The sequence below is a fragment of the Myxocyprinus asiaticus genome, chromosome 29, assembly GCF_019703515.2.
Source record: "Myxocyprinus asiaticus isolate MX2 ecotype Aquarium Trade chromosome 29, UBuf_Myxa_2, whole genome shotgun sequence".
Taxonomy (NCBI): Eukaryota; Metazoa; Chordata; class Actinopteri; order Cypriniformes; family Catostomidae; genus Myxocyprinus; species Myxocyprinus asiaticus.
Genome location: NC_059372.1, coordinates 32,459,384 through 32,478,120, shown reverse-complemented (window position 1 = coordinate 32,478,120; position 18,737 = coordinate 32,459,384). Strand labels below are relative to the sequence as shown.

General features: G+C 39.2%; 1 protein-coding gene across 2 annotated transcripts in view; it reads right to left on the bottom strand.

The window, feature by feature from the left end:
- Nucleotides 1-10,563, bottom strand: part of tns2a (tensin 2a) — a 106,082-nt gene extending 95,519 nt beyond the window's left edge. Inside the window, exon 1 of one of the 2 annotated variants that reach the window (XM_051662278.1) lies at nucleotides 10,188-10,563. In XM_051662278.1, coding sequence (XP_051518238.1) covers nucleotides 10,188-10,430 — 243 coding nt within the window. In that variant the 5' untranslated portion in view covers nucleotides 10,431-10,563. The remainder of the gene's footprint in view (nucleotides 1-10,187) is intronic. The other variant, XM_051662279.1, reaches the window with a different exon arrangement.
- Between the last annotated feature and the right edge of the window lie 8,174 nt (nucleotides 10,564-18,737).

Genomic DNA, 18,737 nt, shown 5'->3' with positions numbered 1-18,737 from the left:
TTAAATGTGCACGTGTCATTTAGTTTTGCACACGCACAACCTACATACTTAAAATCAAATCTATGAATTTCTGCTTCCTGTATTTGCTGAATTATAGTTGTCGTTGCTGTTAATGATCATAATATTATAACTATAAAAACAGTACTAATGATCAAAAATACTATTAATAATAAATACTGAGTGAATATTAATCCTGAATTTTACTGAATTAATTAATCTGCTCAACAAAATAACTCACAGTAATGTCATTCTGAGGTAAACTGTTGGTAGCTTCTCCTTCATTTAATAAAATCCGTTGTGAGCAGTTTGACAGTTCATCACGACTGCCACTAGGGAGAGAAATACGACAGTCGTATGCGAATGTTGGAAACAGTGAAAAGGCGGCTTAAATATTGGAGGCCAGAGTTTCCGTTGCACTTGAGCAGCACTAGCAACCATGTCTATGTGCTCAAACACTCTTCATCCATCTTGTTTCCCCTAGTGGTGGCTGGCTTAAATACAACATTTTCCCACCATTTCTAATAGATCTTTTTCACATTTCGGGTTTTGGAACGCTGAAGTAAACGTTAGCAGGGTAAACTCCGACAGCGGTGAATGGGAGATCACAGCAAGTATTATTTTCACTTACTCATTTGCTCCAAGACCAAAAGAAAAAATCCACTATTACGTTTGAATGACTTTCCAAAAGAGGAAAAAAATATAGAGCGGTGGATTAAGATGCAAAAATTTACTGTCACTCTCTCAGCGTTTGTAATAGAAACCCCCTCGCAGCTGTGGTAATTAATTTTTTTAAACTAATTCCAGGGTAATATAACACAAAGCATAATGTTTGAAATTTACACTCAATATTTAAAAAATGTATAATATAAAAAAATTGTGAGATTTACACTGATAAATAAGGCGGAAACATGTCATCACAGTCCATGAAAAAGGTCTATTACCTTCCCGTTCTTAAATAAAATATAATTCAATTAATATATAAGAACACAAGATAGAGTTAAAACACCAATAAATAGGGCAGATAAAAACATTTTCACAATAAAACCCCAATAAATATTGAAAACGGGTGAGTGAAACAAGAAATAAGTCCTTTGAACACATTAACAATTCACAATTCTGTTATTGAGGCCGATTCAAAGGCTCTCCATTACAGACTGATCAAACAAAAAATCAGCAACAGGAGGTCGAATGTTTTGTCTGCTAAAATTTGTTTTCCGAATCTCAGAACTGCATCTCCTAGTGGCCAAAGCTGGAGCTACAGTTGTGAAGCACTGCGCAAATGCAAGAACTTCTTTGAATAGATGTCACGTGAAAGGCACAAAACCCAACCTAAAGCTAACCCTAACCAAAATAGTATTGAGACCAAGCGTTTTCACTTGCTGCTTTGAATGGATGTGACGTAAAAGGCACAGCGTGTCAGATTTTCGGAAATATTTGAGTATTGATTGCATTAGTATATTCCTAACCCTAGCCAATGGCAAATACGTTCAGAACTAAAACGCAGATTTCCTGTGTGATCTTGTTGCAAAAAAGTCCTTGAAGGAGGGAACCAAGCCATATACAGGGACCAGAAAATCATAGAGACTTGGGCATGGGCTCTTTTGACTTGGGCCAGTAAGCAACAACCTTGAAACCGCACAAAACCATCCAAGCGACCACCTAGCAAAGTCTTAGAAACCACTCACAACACAATATCAACATGGCTGTGAGAAAAGAAGCCATATTTTCTTCATAAAATGTAAAAATACAGTTTGTAAATTATAATCAAGGGAGTAAAAGAACATGGGTGAGAAAGACAAAAGTGCGAGGGGAAGAGAAATAGTAAAAGTCGTGAGAATGGAAGAGATTTCACCATGATGGTGAAATCCAGGCAGTAATCGCAGCAGTTTGGGGCAAAATAGAGCAGAATCATTACTCAAAGCACCCCCAGCTGTGGAGGTGGAACCGTGATTCAATGGAGCCATGTTTCTGCGGCACAGAGACTTGTATTCATGCAGCACAGAAAAATCATTCAAAGTAACAAAACAGGAAGTCCAGGATATTTTGAAAACACCTAAGGCTGCGTCAAAATGAAGTGTTTAGAGTTTACGCCTCAAAAAGTGCACAAAAAAGTTCTAAATGTAGTTGAACATGTATTTGTCCAGTAGTGAGGTAATGCTGACCAACAGTTTGGGATGAGTGTTAAAGGGAGAACACAAACATGATTAAAATGAGGAGGATGCTGAGAGAGGGAGAGGGGGGGAGGGGGGAGAGAGAGAGAGAGAGAGTGAGAGAGAGAGAGAGAGAGATATGAGAACATACAGAAATAGGAAATGGAGGGAGGGGAGAGAGAAGGAATGATTGGGTTTGAGTGGAGCCAAGGGCTGATTAAATACAGCTGTGGAGGGAGGGTGAGAAATAGACGATGGAGATTGAGAGAGAGAGAGAGAGAGAGAGAGTCAGGATGGAGAGAAGGGAATGGACTGAATATGGGGGGAGGTAGAGAGATTCAAAGAAGGGGAGGTGATGGAGGCAAGAAAAATATGTAGAGAGATGAAGAAGAGAAAGCAGACATTGGGCAAGAATGGTTGTTTTTTTATGTGCTATGGGTACTTTTGGCCCTTAATTGCCCTGAGAAATTCTCTTGAAATGCACTTTTCACACTCTAGTTTAATTTCTCCTATAGCAATGCCCAACACTGGATATCCATGCATCACAATAATTTTTTTCTAAAATCTTGTGAACATTTCCACCACAAAGTAATTTCTGTCTGATGACATTCTGCAGTGGAAATGATTGTGGTGGAAATGATATTTAAAACATTTTTGGTCTGCTTTGTCTTGCTAAGGGTAATATCAGCTAGCATTTTATGCATCCTAAATAAAAATATTTACACACTTTAGCATAATTTGACAAAATGGCAGCTTAACTGGTTGAAATGATGGCACAGCTGAGGGTCAGTCATAATTTGTGTCAAAATGTATTTAAATTATTTTCACATAATAAATATTCAAAGGGATAGTTCACGCAAAAATGAAAATTCTCTCAGAATTTACTCACCCTCGTGCATTCACCTGCATTGTATGGACCTACAGAGCTGAGATATTCTTTTAAAATCTTTGTGTTCAGCAGAAGAAGGTCATACACATCTGGGACGGCATGAGGGTGAGTAAATGAAGAGAGAACTATCCTTTTAATTGGTCTATTTATTTAACTCTTCGTTTAGTTTATTATGTTATAATAAGGCATTTAAAAAATAGCAAAATAAATGATGATGGGATGGTAAAAAGTTTCCAATATAGTTTTAATGTGACCTTCATTTCACTGCTAAATATCTATCCTAAGCTGGTTCCCTGGTTTTGGCAGGTTTTGGAGAGGCTTTGGGAAATTTTCAGCTGGTCAGGCTTGGAGACAAGCTAGCCTCCCAGCTGACCATCAGCTTGACCAAGCTAGAGACCAACTAGACCATCTTGGCCAGGCTGGGTCAGCTTAAACCAGCTAAGACCATCTTAAAAAAGCTAAGAGCATCTTAAAGGAGTTAAGGCCATCTTAAAGGAGCTAAGACCAGCAAATCAACTAGGCTGGTTTAAGATTTCTTTTATTCAGCAGGGTACATAATGAAAAAAGTTCTGTTAGCTTTTGTAAAAATCAACCCCTGGGACATAAAATTGCCTGTAGTTGAAGAAACCCCCTAATATTTACAAAGAGTTTTTATACTGAATCATATCCCTGTTCTCATTCCCATCTCGCTCCCAAAACATTTACAGTACTCCACAAACACTGCAGTGGGCAGATGTCAGGACAGAATTATGAACGGTGAAGGAAAGCAAACAATGCACAGAGATTTCAAAGATTTGTTTTTATGACCTGAGCGCAATAGTGCTTTGATGGAGTGGCACTAAAAGGATAGGGATGGCTTTTCTTTTCCGTTCAGGTATTTCCAGTTCACATTCCTCCATGCACAAATACACACACTTTTTCTCGGGTTCTCTTGCCACACATCATCCTCATTCTGTCAAAGTAAATACCCTGATGACTGGTCATGCCCCCCAGAGAAAATGTGTATTAGTACACACCCAAAGAGAGCTTTACTGAGTCACTGGTTTATTTAATACAGGCATAAGGGCACACACGCAAAAGACTAGAAACATTTCTTTTGAAACAAACTAGATTTTTACATTTTCAAAGGAAAATTTAAGTGGTATTTGCCTGTGCAAAACTTAACGCCATGATGCTTGGGTGTTGTTGATGGCTGCTAAAGAATTATGTTGCTATGTTGTGGGTGGTTGCTTGCTAGGGAGTTGCTAAGGTATTCTGGGTGGTTGCTTCTAGGTTGTTGAGAACCCCCAGGTCCCTAGATATTTTCTTTTGTCTACCAGGTTAAAATTGTGACTTCAAACATTTATAATCAATCCGCAATCCAAAGTCCAATTTAAGGTATCATTCATATCCATAGTACAAACAGTGAGGGACGAGTGTGTTGGTTTCAGTGGTAAAAGAAACATGTTTATGTGCCTGTGTCTTATACAGTCAGCATGCATGAGTGTGTGTTTTTTTGCTGTGGGAAAAAAAGAGCCTATTTATACATTGACCAGGCCTTTCCCTGTGTGGTGTTTATAGTGGATGCCTGTGGATTATGGCTGCAGTAAACTAGCACTTGTTAAAGTTGTTGTCATTCCATTGATATTCCAGGAATATACCATAAGTTCCGAAGAGCATAAACAAAGAGCATAGTTTGAGTTTTACTGCAGTGCTTTCACATTGCTGGGAGATTGGAAACTTAAATCTGCCATAATGTGCAACAGTTTTCTAATGATTAGGACTGATAATGGACTCAATTGATGCTCTGAATAGCAGTTCTTCACTGAAGATTATTAGATTAGTCCAATACTGAGAATGTATTAGGGAAATAAGACCAAAAAGCATTACACAAATTTTGCATTGCAAATCCTTTACAGCATTAAAGAATGAATAATTCTTGTTTGTTATGAACACACACATAGACAAGCCGTCTACAGTGCATAAACAGACCAGACATCCACAAGTTTTAAAAAGTCATTATCATACAAATACACCGCCTGTCCAAAAAAAAAAAAAAAAAGTTGCCATATTGATTTAAACAAGCAGAAACTTAAGAGCCTATGATTGGATCAGTATTGTAGTGATTAATATGTTTCAGCTGGCAACAATTATTTTAACCCTAACTGATGCAGTGTGTAGCTTCTCATTTCTTAAACAACAATGTCGGAAGACGTATCTCGTGGATGTGGAAAAGATGTTACTGTGTTTCAGAAGGGGTAAATTATTGGCCTGCATCAAGCAAAGAAGACAACTAAGGAGATTGCTGAAATCACTGGAATTGGGTTAAGAACTGTCCAACGCATTGTTAAAACCTGGAAGGATAGTGGTAAACCGTCAGCTTCACTGAAGAAATGTGGTTGGAAAAAAGTCTTGAATGATCGTGATCGGAGATCACTAAAATGCTTGAAGTCACATCATAAAAAATTGACAGTAGAACTCACGGCTATGTTTAATAGTGAAAGTAAGAGCATTTCCACATGTACAATGCAACAAGAACTTACAGGATTGGGACTAAACAGCTGTGTGGCCACAAGAAAGCCACTTTTTAGTGAGTCTAATCAGAAATAACGACTTCAATTTGCTAGGGAGCATAAAGATTGGACTGTGGAGCAATGGAAAAAGGTTATGTGGTCTGATGAGTCCAGATTTACCCTATTCCAAAGCAATGGGTGCGTCAGTGTAAGAAGGGAAGTGCATGAAGCAGTCAGGTCTTGGCTCAGCAACGTTATGTGGCAATAAAATGAAGTCAGCTGACTACCTGAATGTACTGAATGACCAGGTTATCCCATCAATGGATTTTTTTTCTTCCATAACGGCACAGGCATATTCCAGGATGACAATGCCAATATTCATCGGGCTAAAATTGTGAAAGAGTGGTTTAGGGAGCATAAGGAATCATTTTCACACACAAATTGGCCACCACAGAGTCCTGATCTTAAACCCATTGAAAGTCTTTGGGATTTGCTGGAGAAGACTTTACAGAGTGGTTCCACACTCCCGTCATCAGTACAAGATCTTGGTAAAAAATTAATGCAACTCTGGATGGAAATAAATGTTGTGACATTGCATAAGGTTGTCGAAACAATGCCAGGAGGAATGCATGCCGTAATCAAAGCTAAAAGGCGGTCCAACAAAATGTAAGAGTATGCAATTTTTTTTGGCCAGGCAGTATACGATATAGTACAATAAACATTTTAGATAAACTCTAAGTATTAAAATGCAGCAAACAAGTCACCCAGCACCATTTTGTGAATGATACAGGTACCTCAAATTGTGCAGCTTGTTGAGGAGAGGTGTACTATTAATTCTCTAAGTGATCTTGACTTAATATTTACACCTGGTGGATAAAATGGGCCAAAAATTCCCATAGATTTGCATCGAAAAAGGGATCTTTTATAAGGGAATATCAGAGTTTTGGGGTGGGACCTTTTGACTTTTGCACAGGAACAAGCTAAAAACGCTCAAGACACCTTAGCAATCACATAGCAACACCCTGGCAACTACCCAGAACACACAACCATTGTGAAAGCAAAGCTGTGTCCCAAATTATGCACTATACACCATGTGCTTACAGAATACACTATGCACTCAACCATGTGGTGTATACATTTACTATCGTCCCAAATGGAACACTTAATGTTTATTTTTACTACACAGAAGCATTCGTTGTTTAACAGCTGATGGAAGTGATGTTTCAAACACATGTGATATACTGCCATTCAGTTTAACACTTATATCTAAAATAATCAACATATTCACTCAGCATGGGTAATGGTAAAACATTCAACTCACACTTTTAAGGTGCTTTCTTCACTAAAGTTTCGATAGTTGCTATATTCTCCATTTTGTAAACAACAGTTTTGTCAGACCAGCAGCGTAGCCAGATAACTCCGCCCTTTCCGCTACATACAGCAAGCCGTCACCGCGGAGTGCATGAAGTTTCCAACATTCCACACTGAAGAAGTGCATCATCCAGGTACTCGTAGCACACTTCTTTTTGTTGCATTTTCAATGTAAACATACTACTCGCACTATTTACACTAAAAAATGGCGTAGAATACTGCAGAACTGTGCGGTTTGTGATGCACCTCAAGTTTAGCACAGGCAAGAACCACTCACATTTTCTTCATTAAATGTAAAAATCTAGTTATTTTATTATACTATAATGTAAAAAGATATTTTTTCACATGTAAGCCCTAGATTTAGCTGAAGTTCACACTCTTCAAACCCAAGATCTGTTCAATTTCAAAGTCCTTAATCATCCAAAACAATAGCTCTCTCTTAGAAACAAATAAGAATGACCAACAACTTAAAATAGTCATGAGACAAATGTGATTACACAGAACCATAAAGGCCCCAGCGCACTTACGGAGAAGTTCTTCTTCGTTCAGAGGTAAAAAGAAGTTCAAAACAGCTGAGCAACGGCATACTGTTGGCGAAAATTCAGACATCCGCCGCACCGCTGTGGGAGGCATTTAGAGGATCATTTAAATATGAGGACGCTCAAGACAACATGTAAAACATCAACTAATGACATTAAAATGTGCTATCAATAACTTCATGCCTCATTATAGGAGTAGAATTCACACGAGATCAGTAAAAGAATCTGTTTTAACTACTAGATGATTTAAATATATGCAGTAGATATTATGTAATTTGACTTGTTTACATTCTGAATTCATGACGCTTATGTGCTAACAAGCTATACGCGGCCATAATATGTGCTGATTAAACTCTGTTATTGTAACTTATGATGACACTTATACTACTGCAAAGATGGGTGTATAAAAAAGTGTTCATGGGTAGAATACAGACAAAAGAATGATGATAGGCATACCTTACTATGGGCAGATGTGTGAATGAATTTGGCTGCAGATGGCACGAGTGTATGGGCACTAAAGAGTATTTGAGTAGATTTGATTCCTTTGTAGACTAATTAAATAAAAAAACAACAACAGGGTCTTGGAAAATGTCTCTACGTGAATGATCATAGGTAAAAGATGTAGGTAAATTTGCACCAGCTCGCTAATAACTGGTCGCCAGTGTGTTCATGTTGACTGATCTTAAATGACTGAATGGGAATTTGGTAGTAGGTGGAGCTACTTTGACCAGGTCATACCTACTGATGACGTGGGCCAATGGCAAGGTGTTTAGTAGCCAGTAAGAATTTTTCCTAAAAGTTCGCCCAGACAAGCTGTTACGAACCACCAAAATAAACTGCAAAACACCCTCTTTTTGGAAAGATTTTGTTCGAAATGACGTCACACCCATTTGTTCTTCAATTTTGTAGGAAGTATGCAGAGGCTTTAAAACAGAGATGGGATTGCGACCTCAACGTTTGTCACACCAAGACAATAGCAGCTCAGTTAGTGTAGGATCTAGACAAGTTCTCTCAGTTAGGCCTCTCTTTGTTTATTCACAACAAACAGTACATAACCAGAGAAGCCACGAGCAATGACTAATACGATCTGAAATACAAGGGCACAATCATTGATTTGGTGTGAGGAGTTAGTAATGCATGGGTGTAGGCTAGTGGTTAAGGCTGGTATCCAAAAGGTTGTAGATTTAAACCCTGCAAGTGTCGATCCATGAGCTATCACCATTGTGCCCTTGAGAAAGACACCAACCCTTGGTTGCTTCAAGGGGAGTCTCCCTGTCATAAGTGCACCATAATTTTCTTTAAAAGCATCAGCAAAATATCTGATTGGTTAGATATCATCAAAAACTGGTGTTTCATTAGTGTCTCATAGAGCAGACCACACTCCTTTTATTTGTGACATGATCATATACTGATTTAGGAGTATTACCATTCGACACTGCACCAACAGAAAAAGAAAAGAAACTGGTCTGGTATTAAAAAGAAAAATGTCTGTAAAAATAAACATTATGGTTACAGTAGTAGGAGGAAGCATTTAAAATAAACCACAGCCTTGTGCATGCTTTGCTATTAAAATATCAACAGGACCGTGGATAAAATCTTTTGCAATCCCATAGTGACAAAACTGGAAAAGGAAGATATCACTTTAATGTGTGTGTATGGGCACCGATGACAGGGCCACAGCAAAATATGAAATTGGCATGACTGAATAAATACAACCAAAAGCAGAGAGAACAGTGAGATTTTAATATGCTCACTCATACACACACACACACTCACACACATCACATGTATAATGATTCCCAGGCCTTTGTGACATCATGGGCTCAAAGTTCCCACGCTGCACTGCACGTGAACAAGCCTTAGGGATCAGACCATTACAGACTTTCACTCTCAGGCATGTATGCACACAATCAAGCCCTCCTCAAGTTTTCCAGCCCTTCTTTGTTGATGTCAACAATCAGGCAGACATGGTTACTCAATGCCAGAAAACGCATTCTCATCTTTATAGAAGAAATCACCAGACTTACACATAGTTAAATAATGCCCCATTAGTATTTAACTGTTGCATATAATTTACCCCACACCATTTGTGCTACAGACATGAACGGTAACTCAAATCCGGCGCTGATTTGAGTTACTCTTTCCATCAGACATACAATTTTAAAATGAGTGATTCAGAATATCATAAAGAGTGGACTCTTGACTAGGGACAGTAAGCAACCAACTAGCAACCACTTAACAACACCATAGCAACCACCATGAACACCCTAGCAACCAACTAGCAGCACCCTAACAATCATCCACAATTGGCTAACAATTGCATAGCAATCCCCTGGTAACTACCCAAAACACCCAAACCCTGTAGATTAGCATGTGCAAAAACCATTCACATTTTTTGAAAATCTAGTTTTATAATGTTATAAAAGCAAGAAAAATCATGACAAGCGTAAATAACAATTCTAAACCCAGTTTAACAAGTATGTAAATGCAAAATATGCATTATTACAAGTGCATCAACTCAGATGCTGTCCGCACTACAAGTGAGTGCCTCCACTGCTTCAACAACAAGTTATGAAACTTCAAACTGGACTATAACACAGCAACAAACCCAGGTCTCACACATGGATTTCACCAAATCTTGGGATTTCACCAAATCTTGACCAAATCGGCTCAAAACAAATAAGTCATATGGTAGCATGCAGCATCCAAACTCATCACTTGTAAATAACTCTCTTAGGCAACCCACCTTAGTCAACCTCATGGTTCCCCTGGACTCCGCTCTCTCCCTCCTTAAAGACCCTCTCATGGGCACTGGATCCGGCTCATCCCCGCAGCTATCTGCACTCAGGGCACAACCCATATAGAGATTTGGACCGTGCTGGTCCGTCTCTCTCCTGATTCCCTCTCTCTGGCTGAGGCTTCCCGAACACACAAGAGTAGCTGTTTTTGTCCGCTCACTCGAGGCCCTTCCCCTTTTCCTGGCTCTCATTCAAACACACACACATGTTCGCCAGTTGACTCTCATCTGTCTCACACGTGTAAACAAAGGTGAGAATATACCTATTAAATCAAACATCTATTAGCACTCTGAAACAAGCACACGTACCGTCAACCAGATGTACATAACTCGCAAGGCACATCCAGAGCATATCTGCCCCCACCCCCCCTACTTTCTCAAACACACGCACTATTGTGCTCAAGTGCTCTACGTCTTCCAGAATATACACAGACACATGTTGACTTCATTTCTACCTGCTAACCTGAGATGAATCTATTAAATATTAGTGGCTCATTGCTCAAACTTATGGTTAGGGAAGAATTCAATTTAAATGTGAACTCATCCCACTTTATTTGTGCTCTGGACATAAATGATGACTCAAATCGAGTTGCTTGTTGACCTTGGAGATCCCATTAATTAACACTGAAGGAGTGAACGGAGCCATTTCTAGAAGCCAGAATATCAGAGATTGGGGGTGGTCACTTTTAACTGAGCCAGTAATCAACCACCTAGCAATGCCCTAGCAACCACCCAGAATACACTAGCAACTGCATAGCAACAAGTTAAAAACCACTCAGAACACCTTAAGCTGCAGGTTACTGTTGCTAAATCATGCCATTTTTTACCGATCCAGGCTTGTTGGCATATAAACAGATTCTTTCCCCATCATGGCGCTGCAAAATCAGAATTATAATAGACTGACTGAGCATGTGACTAATCGTGATTCACCATGGACTTAAGGTGTTCCACCAGCACTGTTCTTTTTCCTGAGTAGGGTTAGCTAACTGTGCTGAGAAATCCGGACTGGGAATAGTTTGCAATCAACTATCTTGAACCATGCTCAAGTAGAAATAGTACTGGTATGTTTACTCAACATGCTCAGAACCGTTCGGCTTGCTGGTGGAAAAGCACTTTTAGTGAATGCATAGCAACGTCCTGGCAACCACCAATAACACACTAAAAGCAATATGCTTAAAACACTCAGAAAATCTTAGCAAGCACATAGCAATGTCCTGGTCAATAACCCACAACAACAAAGTTTTGCATGGGCAAGCACCACTCACATTATTCTTAAGATTTTAGAATCAGAATCAAGTAATCCAATAAATCAAATAGGTAGTCTCTTGTCACTTCTCTCCTATGTGGTACAGAAGGAGAAGAAACAAAATCTAGTGAGCCACAGTACAGAACACACAACGCTTACAGATCTTCCTTCCTCCACAGGGATTCTCATGCTAAGATCACAATAAATCATCCATTTCTCATTTCACTTCTTTTTCCTTTCACATTTTTCCCAGTATTCTTGTGAAGGCTGACTGAAACCACCATTATCCACCAGGTAATGAAATGGCGTATCAGATCACAACAACCATTGCTGGGAAGCGAGGGAAACCGCAGCTCTGCAGGGTTTGGGGCTGAGATGGTATGCGAGTTGGCAGCATTGATCCGTAGCTGCTGGGCTTAAGCATTGTAACTGAGACCCTGTGTGAACAGAATAATCTTATACAGAGCTTTCTTCTGAGCTGATTTACCCAGACGAGGCCTCCAAGAGTCAACTGTGACACAATGATAACTCTACTATTTTAGCTGCATATTTTTAGTTTTCTTTAGGTTCGCTTTCTTTTCTCAAAGGAGGATAGGGCATGGAGAAGAGGGGAGAGGGAAGGGGGTGACAGAGTGGCCTGTGGTGCTATTAAACCTCACCCCTTTTAAGGCAAATTCCACTCGTGCCTCCTCGCCCCCCCGTTTCCCTCCCTTTTCCTGTTCTGTTTCTCTTTTGCATTCAGACATAGGGCAATTCTTAACCAAAAACCAGTGCTCCTTTAACAACTTTATCAGGTACAGAGAAATGATTGTCCCAACGTTCCTAAAATTTACTGCCTGTCTTCTATGTTAGAGGTGTGCACCAACCTCATAGTTTACAGTTATACATGAGATGTGCCTAGAAACCACATCAATTTGTAAATTGTGGAAACAAACAATAACATAGCAGTCAAGTACCACTGTGAGTTCTGATTAGAGGAAAAACCTCCTAAGTAGGATCTAAGTAAGAGTAACTTATCTTATGGATGTTATGTGATATTGATGAGTAAGTGAGTGTAATTTTTTTGTTGCTAGGTAATTGTTTACTGGCCCAGTCAAGTCAAAAGAGCCCTTCCCCAAGTCTCTATGATATTCTGGTCCCTATATTCTGGCTTGAGTCTCTCCTACAATGTAAACCTTAGGGATGTTTCTCCTTGTTTAATCATCTGCCAGAAAAAAAGTCCAAGTCTGATTGCTTAGAAAATTAATAGCACATCCCTTCTCAACAAGCCAAATTACTTGAGGTGTCATTCATGTATGCAGCACAAAATAGTGCTTAGGGTTAGAGGGGCGCCTGGGTTGCTCAGTGGTAAAGACGCTGGCTACCACCCCTGAAGTTCACTAGTTCAAATCCCAAGGCATGCTGAGTGACTCCAGCCAGGTCTCCTAAGCAACCAAATTGTCCCGGTTGCTAGGGAGGGTAGAGTCACATGGGGTAACCTCCTCGTGGTCACTATAATGTGGTTCGTTCTCGGTGGGGCGCGTGGTGAGTTCAGCGTGGTTGCCACATGAAGCCAGCACATGCACTATGTCTCCGTGGCAACGCGCTCAACAAGCCAAGTAATAATTTTTAATGGGGATATTTAATTTCATTGAGAGCACTTTAACAAAACTAGTCAAACTAGTTTCTAGTAAAACTAAGTACAAGAAAATGGGACATAAAAAACAAAACAAAAACCAAAGCCATACATATTTAAGAGGAATACGTCACATTACCTAGACAGAAAATCAAGTGATATATGACCTTATCCTTAGGAAATGTTTTCAGTCTGATATCCACACTATACTCTACAGTGACTCTGGCACCACATGAAGTTGACGAGCCTACCTTCCCATCCCCTGTGAGACCCCTCAGATGCATCTTTCACACCTTAAGTGCTTGCTACAACAATATACTCAAAACGCTTTCAACAAAAACTCAGCCAGCTGCCAACAGCTGCTGAGCACTTTTTGGCTCCCTGCATTTGCTGACATAATTCTCACTGTCTGGTAATGGTGTAATGGCTTATAAAGTAGGGAAAAAGACTGGCTAGAGGACAGAGAGAGAGAGAGACCACACTATACAGACAAGATTAAATATGAACTGAGTGGAAAGGGAAGGATTTACAAAGGAATCTACATATGTCTGTCTGGACTCTTACCTCTTATACTGATTGCTCAAAAAGAAATGGAGAGGATGAAGAAAGAAATATGAAGAGTTGTGTAAGAACTAAAAGATGATGAGACTGCTCAAAATAGAACAGGGAAACAAAGACTACACAGACCTTAAAAGGAAAGATAAACAGACAGATGGACAGTGGGAAGACGGGAATCTAATTGAACCCTCGAGACAACATTTTCAAATAAACAGTCTTGGATTGGCCACTAAGCAAAAGACCTATAAGCAATTGCAGATAAAAACAACATAAAGTCAAAATGCTTAAAGCAATTTAGGAAACGTTAGACAACGTAATAGATGTACCAATACCCAAGTGCTTACAACACACTGTATAAACTATATTATAACAACTTGCTGTACTAAGGGTTAGGGGTTTAATTAAATCCCTAACCCTAAGTATAAGCAATAGTAACAGTAATGCTTGCACGCCTCTTTTGAAGAAAATGAGTGAACACATTTCATGTTAAACATTTCGATTTTTACATGTAATAATTATTGTACATACAAGAATAACATTCTGAAGAAGAGGAGCAGAAGGAGTGAAGAGAGGAAGGATACCATTATGAGATCCCTTTGTGATGCCCAATTTACTATAATTCTTTTCAGATGGGTTATAGCAGCTCCTTTAACTTTCTCCTAGTTTATAACAATTCTTTAAACATTCATGTTCATGCCTCTTGGGCTCTTTGGTGCACCTGTGACTGGCCAATGGGCATGCATTGTTGCACAGGAAAGAAAATGCCATAAACCACACATTGACTTATAGGATAAGTACAAATCTGCTCCATGTCACTATGATTAACTACAGAAAAGATTTTTTACTTATTATTAATTGGAATAGTGTTTTTGATTTCTCTGTCAAAAGTGTCCTTAGGGCATAAAGGAATAGTAACTGTATGTCACCAAAGCAATCCTTTTTCTTACTTTCCTACCCTAAGAACACTTTAATGGAAGAACTCCAAGCCCGCTTAAGCTTGAAGCAGCCATTTGACCCCAGTGTATTTCGTAATGCCTCAACTGATATAAATCCCCTTGGGATCAAAGCTAGAGTTGGACAGCAGATGACCTCACAACACATCCCACCTACAGAGGGCATTTGGGAGACATTTTTTAAAAGCCACCTATTGTTTATACAAAGCTACGACCTCAACCCCCTCAGAATATACAAGAGAATGTCCACATTTACCGCAGTGTATTTCACAGTCTCCACCTAAACAAGTGGTTAGTTTTCACATATTGTTCTGCAATCTTCCAGCATTTGGTTTGGTTTTTGTTTAAACATATACACTCTAGAGCTTGCTGACTGCGAATGAAACCAATTGAGCCTAAACTAGGGTGGGTGCGAGATTCTAAGGACCATAATTTAGTCACTATTCAAAAACAGGGAAGAGTGGGAAATCTTGCCAAATTCTAAGAAATGTTGCACCACACACCAAGGACAAAAAAAGCAAAACTCTCCAGGCAACAACAACAAGAAGTTGTCTCATATACAAAAGTAAATCAAGTTACCTTATCATGTTTGTTTTTAACTTCTGCCAGAGCTTCCAAAAATCACAGACTTTAATGATAAGGCTGCAACCTGGTGGTTACTGCAGTAGACTATATGCTGCTGCCAATTTGGGGCCACAAAATTATTTATCAATGTTATGTGTTTACCAAGCTAACTTGATTAACCTGTTTGTTTGTCCCAAGACGAGCAACCAGGCGTTAAACCTCTGGTCAATTGAGTACAGTATAACTAAAAAAACAAATAGGTTAATGCTCCCTCTAGTGCTTCCAGCTCACTAGTGTAAGTTAGCAGCAAAGGAATGTATACAGGTGCTGTTCTGTTAAACTCTGCCAGACTGAAAGAACAATCTTTGTTTCTTAACTATCAGCATCTTTTTTCAGTTGGCGATATTGTCTTGCAGTCCGAGGGAAACTTGGAAGCTCACTGCATCTGAAATGCCTGGAAACAAGACCAGAGTGCCAGGAAGGAAAGGAAAAAATAGACATCAATACTTGTGTCACTTTAAAGTAGAAGACAAAAGATACGCTGTGCTCTGATGGAAGTGAACAAAATAGGATGTGCGATATTTAGCTATTAATAGTGGCTTTTAAACAGTAAATGTCTCACAAGAAACCACAGAGTGGCAGATGATGAGATGCTACGATAAACATCCTACTGTATGCAAGTTGATATTGCCTATGTCCAGAACCTGAAGGATGTTTTTATGATTAAAGCAAATTAAAATGACATTTGCAACAACTTTTATCTTCGAAATTCCGTATTTCAGACTAAAACTGGACATTCCATGAACAACTGCAGGGCAGGCCTTGATTTTATAAATTGGTAAATGCAAAAAATTTATGTTCCTTTGCCAGAGTTTTCAATCAGTTGTAGAGGACTGTGGTACTTGCCTCCGGAATCATATCTGTCAACAGCTGGTTAACTTTAGAGGGCCTTGGTGGCGTCGGCCAATAAGAAAACTTGGTTCAGAGTAGGGCAAGGCGATAAAATGATATTGATCGGGGAAAAAATCCTCGATATCAATGATAAACTTTTGAGTCATTTTCAATATTCAGCCTATGTTCTATTTAGACAATCGGATCAGGAGAGTGTAGCTAAAAACACAAGTGGTTTGCCAAAGTTATACACAACTAACTGAACAGTCATTAAACCAGCCAGTTAGGTATTAGCTGGCTAGCAGCACAAAAAAATAAAATAAAATAAAAAATAAAATAGCTGGCTAGCGGCTACATCTAGTGTGTCATTTGTGACAGATCTTTAGCCCTGCTGTCATGTAAAACAGTAATGAGGCGAAGTAGCTGGAAGCTCCAGCTTATGGTGCATTGTCGGTAACTACTGAGCTGGAGTGTGGAGCGTCACAAGAAAGTCTTTCAGTGGAGTCAAACGTCTGCTGAAGATGATGAAATTTCATCGAAAAGTGGTCACACACCTTATGTAGGTTTAAATCCTAAACAAATATATTTTTTTGCCCATATCGCCCAGCCCTAGTTATTACAAATCAATTACAATTGTTATTACAATTCGATTGGAATCATATGCACAGGTGAATTATGCACAGTAAGATCATGTATCAACGACATGCTTTTATGTTGACTTTAAATGTGGACCAATACACTCATCTACTGAATGCTAATGAGACTGATGATTTTAAGCCATCTCTAGGAGAACCTTCATAGATCAGAGTATTATAATATGAGGCAGAAATGTAGATGCTGAGAAAATGTCAGATACATAACATGTGCAAATGTTCTGAGAACATTGGGTTCCTGTTTTCTCATCTGCATCCCACAGCCCTGTCTGCTTCCTGTCAGGGTTGCTGTACGAAGAACAGAGATGACCCTTTGGGGCCTGGGCTCTGTTAATGAGGCCTGTAAGTCTGGGGTTAAGGGCAAATTCTTTGGCCCCCATCCAGCAGAAGGTCAAGGGATGAAGGGGGTGTGAAGGGGATGCACAGCATATGTGGAATAGAATTTTCATAGACTAAGGGGCCGTTTAAACAACAACATTTTCAACTAAAAACTGAAAACTTTTTATGCGTTTTGGCTGTTCGTTTACACGACAACGGCGTTTTGGGGCCTGAAAACGCAAACTTTTGAAAACGAGTTTCAAAGTGCAAGTTTTTGAAAACGATGCCATTATCATCTCCGTGTAAACATACAAAAACACGAAATTGTGAAAACAACGACGTCATGCACACGCGTATTACGTGTTCAGTCTATTAGGCATGCGTGCAAGTACTTCAAAACAAAGCGCGAGACATTAAAAACTACAATGGTGGACTACAGGACTGTGTTTGTAATTATAGTAATAAAGCAACCTCATCGTCTGTCCAGACAAAACTGCTCGATGCTTTCGCCATCTTCATTGTTTGTATTCACCGCTCTGTGGATGAATGCTTATGTGCGCAGGCGCGTAGTGTTTCTTTACAAAGTGACATCGCCAACTACTGGCCTGACATGCATAATACAGCGGTTTAGTCGTTTTCGCGGATACGTGTGAACGGGGATCGTTTTGACAATGTTGTCGTCTGTACGCAAAACTTTTCAAAAAACGCAAAGGAAAAACTTTTCCATTTTTAGTACATCGTTGTCGTGTAAACGTACCCTAAGGCAAAACGTTAAGAAGGTAGAAATTGATCCAAGAAGCAATCTTTGCTAGGACAGTCTTCAGTCTCTCTTGGAATAACAAATTTGGATTTTTCTTACCTTCTTTAGGACTTTTCTTTTGAACAAAGTTCAACATAGTTACCCTTCAGGGTGAACTGTAAAATAAATTATTTACATCCTGTTAGATTAATTAAGCATTCCCTATTTAATAACATCTTTATAATGCTTGGCTTAATGAAACCTGATTCCTCTGGAATTTCCATGGGAAATGAGAATTGTCACAACCCCCCCACTCCCTCAGACTCATTTCCAGGATGTATGCACAACTACTAAGCACTAGTGAACGGTTCGTTGCAGACGTCATGCCTTGTAACATCAAGGCTGTTGATCCTTTGAATATGGTGGCATGCCAAAACTAGACTGAACATCTGGTGACATTTGACAAAGCATGACAATGGTCCTGGAGACACAGTGATCCATATTAGAGCTAGGGACTTTGGAAGACCTTGCAACAGTTAATTCTCTTTAAAAATGTCAGTTAAGAAGACTACTGGCAATGAGATTCAGTTGTATTTATCAATGTGATTAACAAACTGGACCATTTAGAACCACTCAGCAACAATGGGCAACAAGGTAAGTCACAATATACACATACACACACACACACACACACACACACACACACACACACACACACACACACACACACACACACACACACTCTACCGGTCAAAACTTTTGAAACACTTGACTGAAATGTTTCTCATGACCATAAAAATCTTTTGATCTGAAGGCATATGCTTAAATGTTTGAAATGAGTTTTGTAGACAAAAATATAATTGTGCCACCATATTAACTTGTTTAATTATAAAACTAAAATGTAATTAAAAAAAAAAAAAAGTTTTTGAAATTGATGTCTTGGACCAAATAATAAAGAAAAG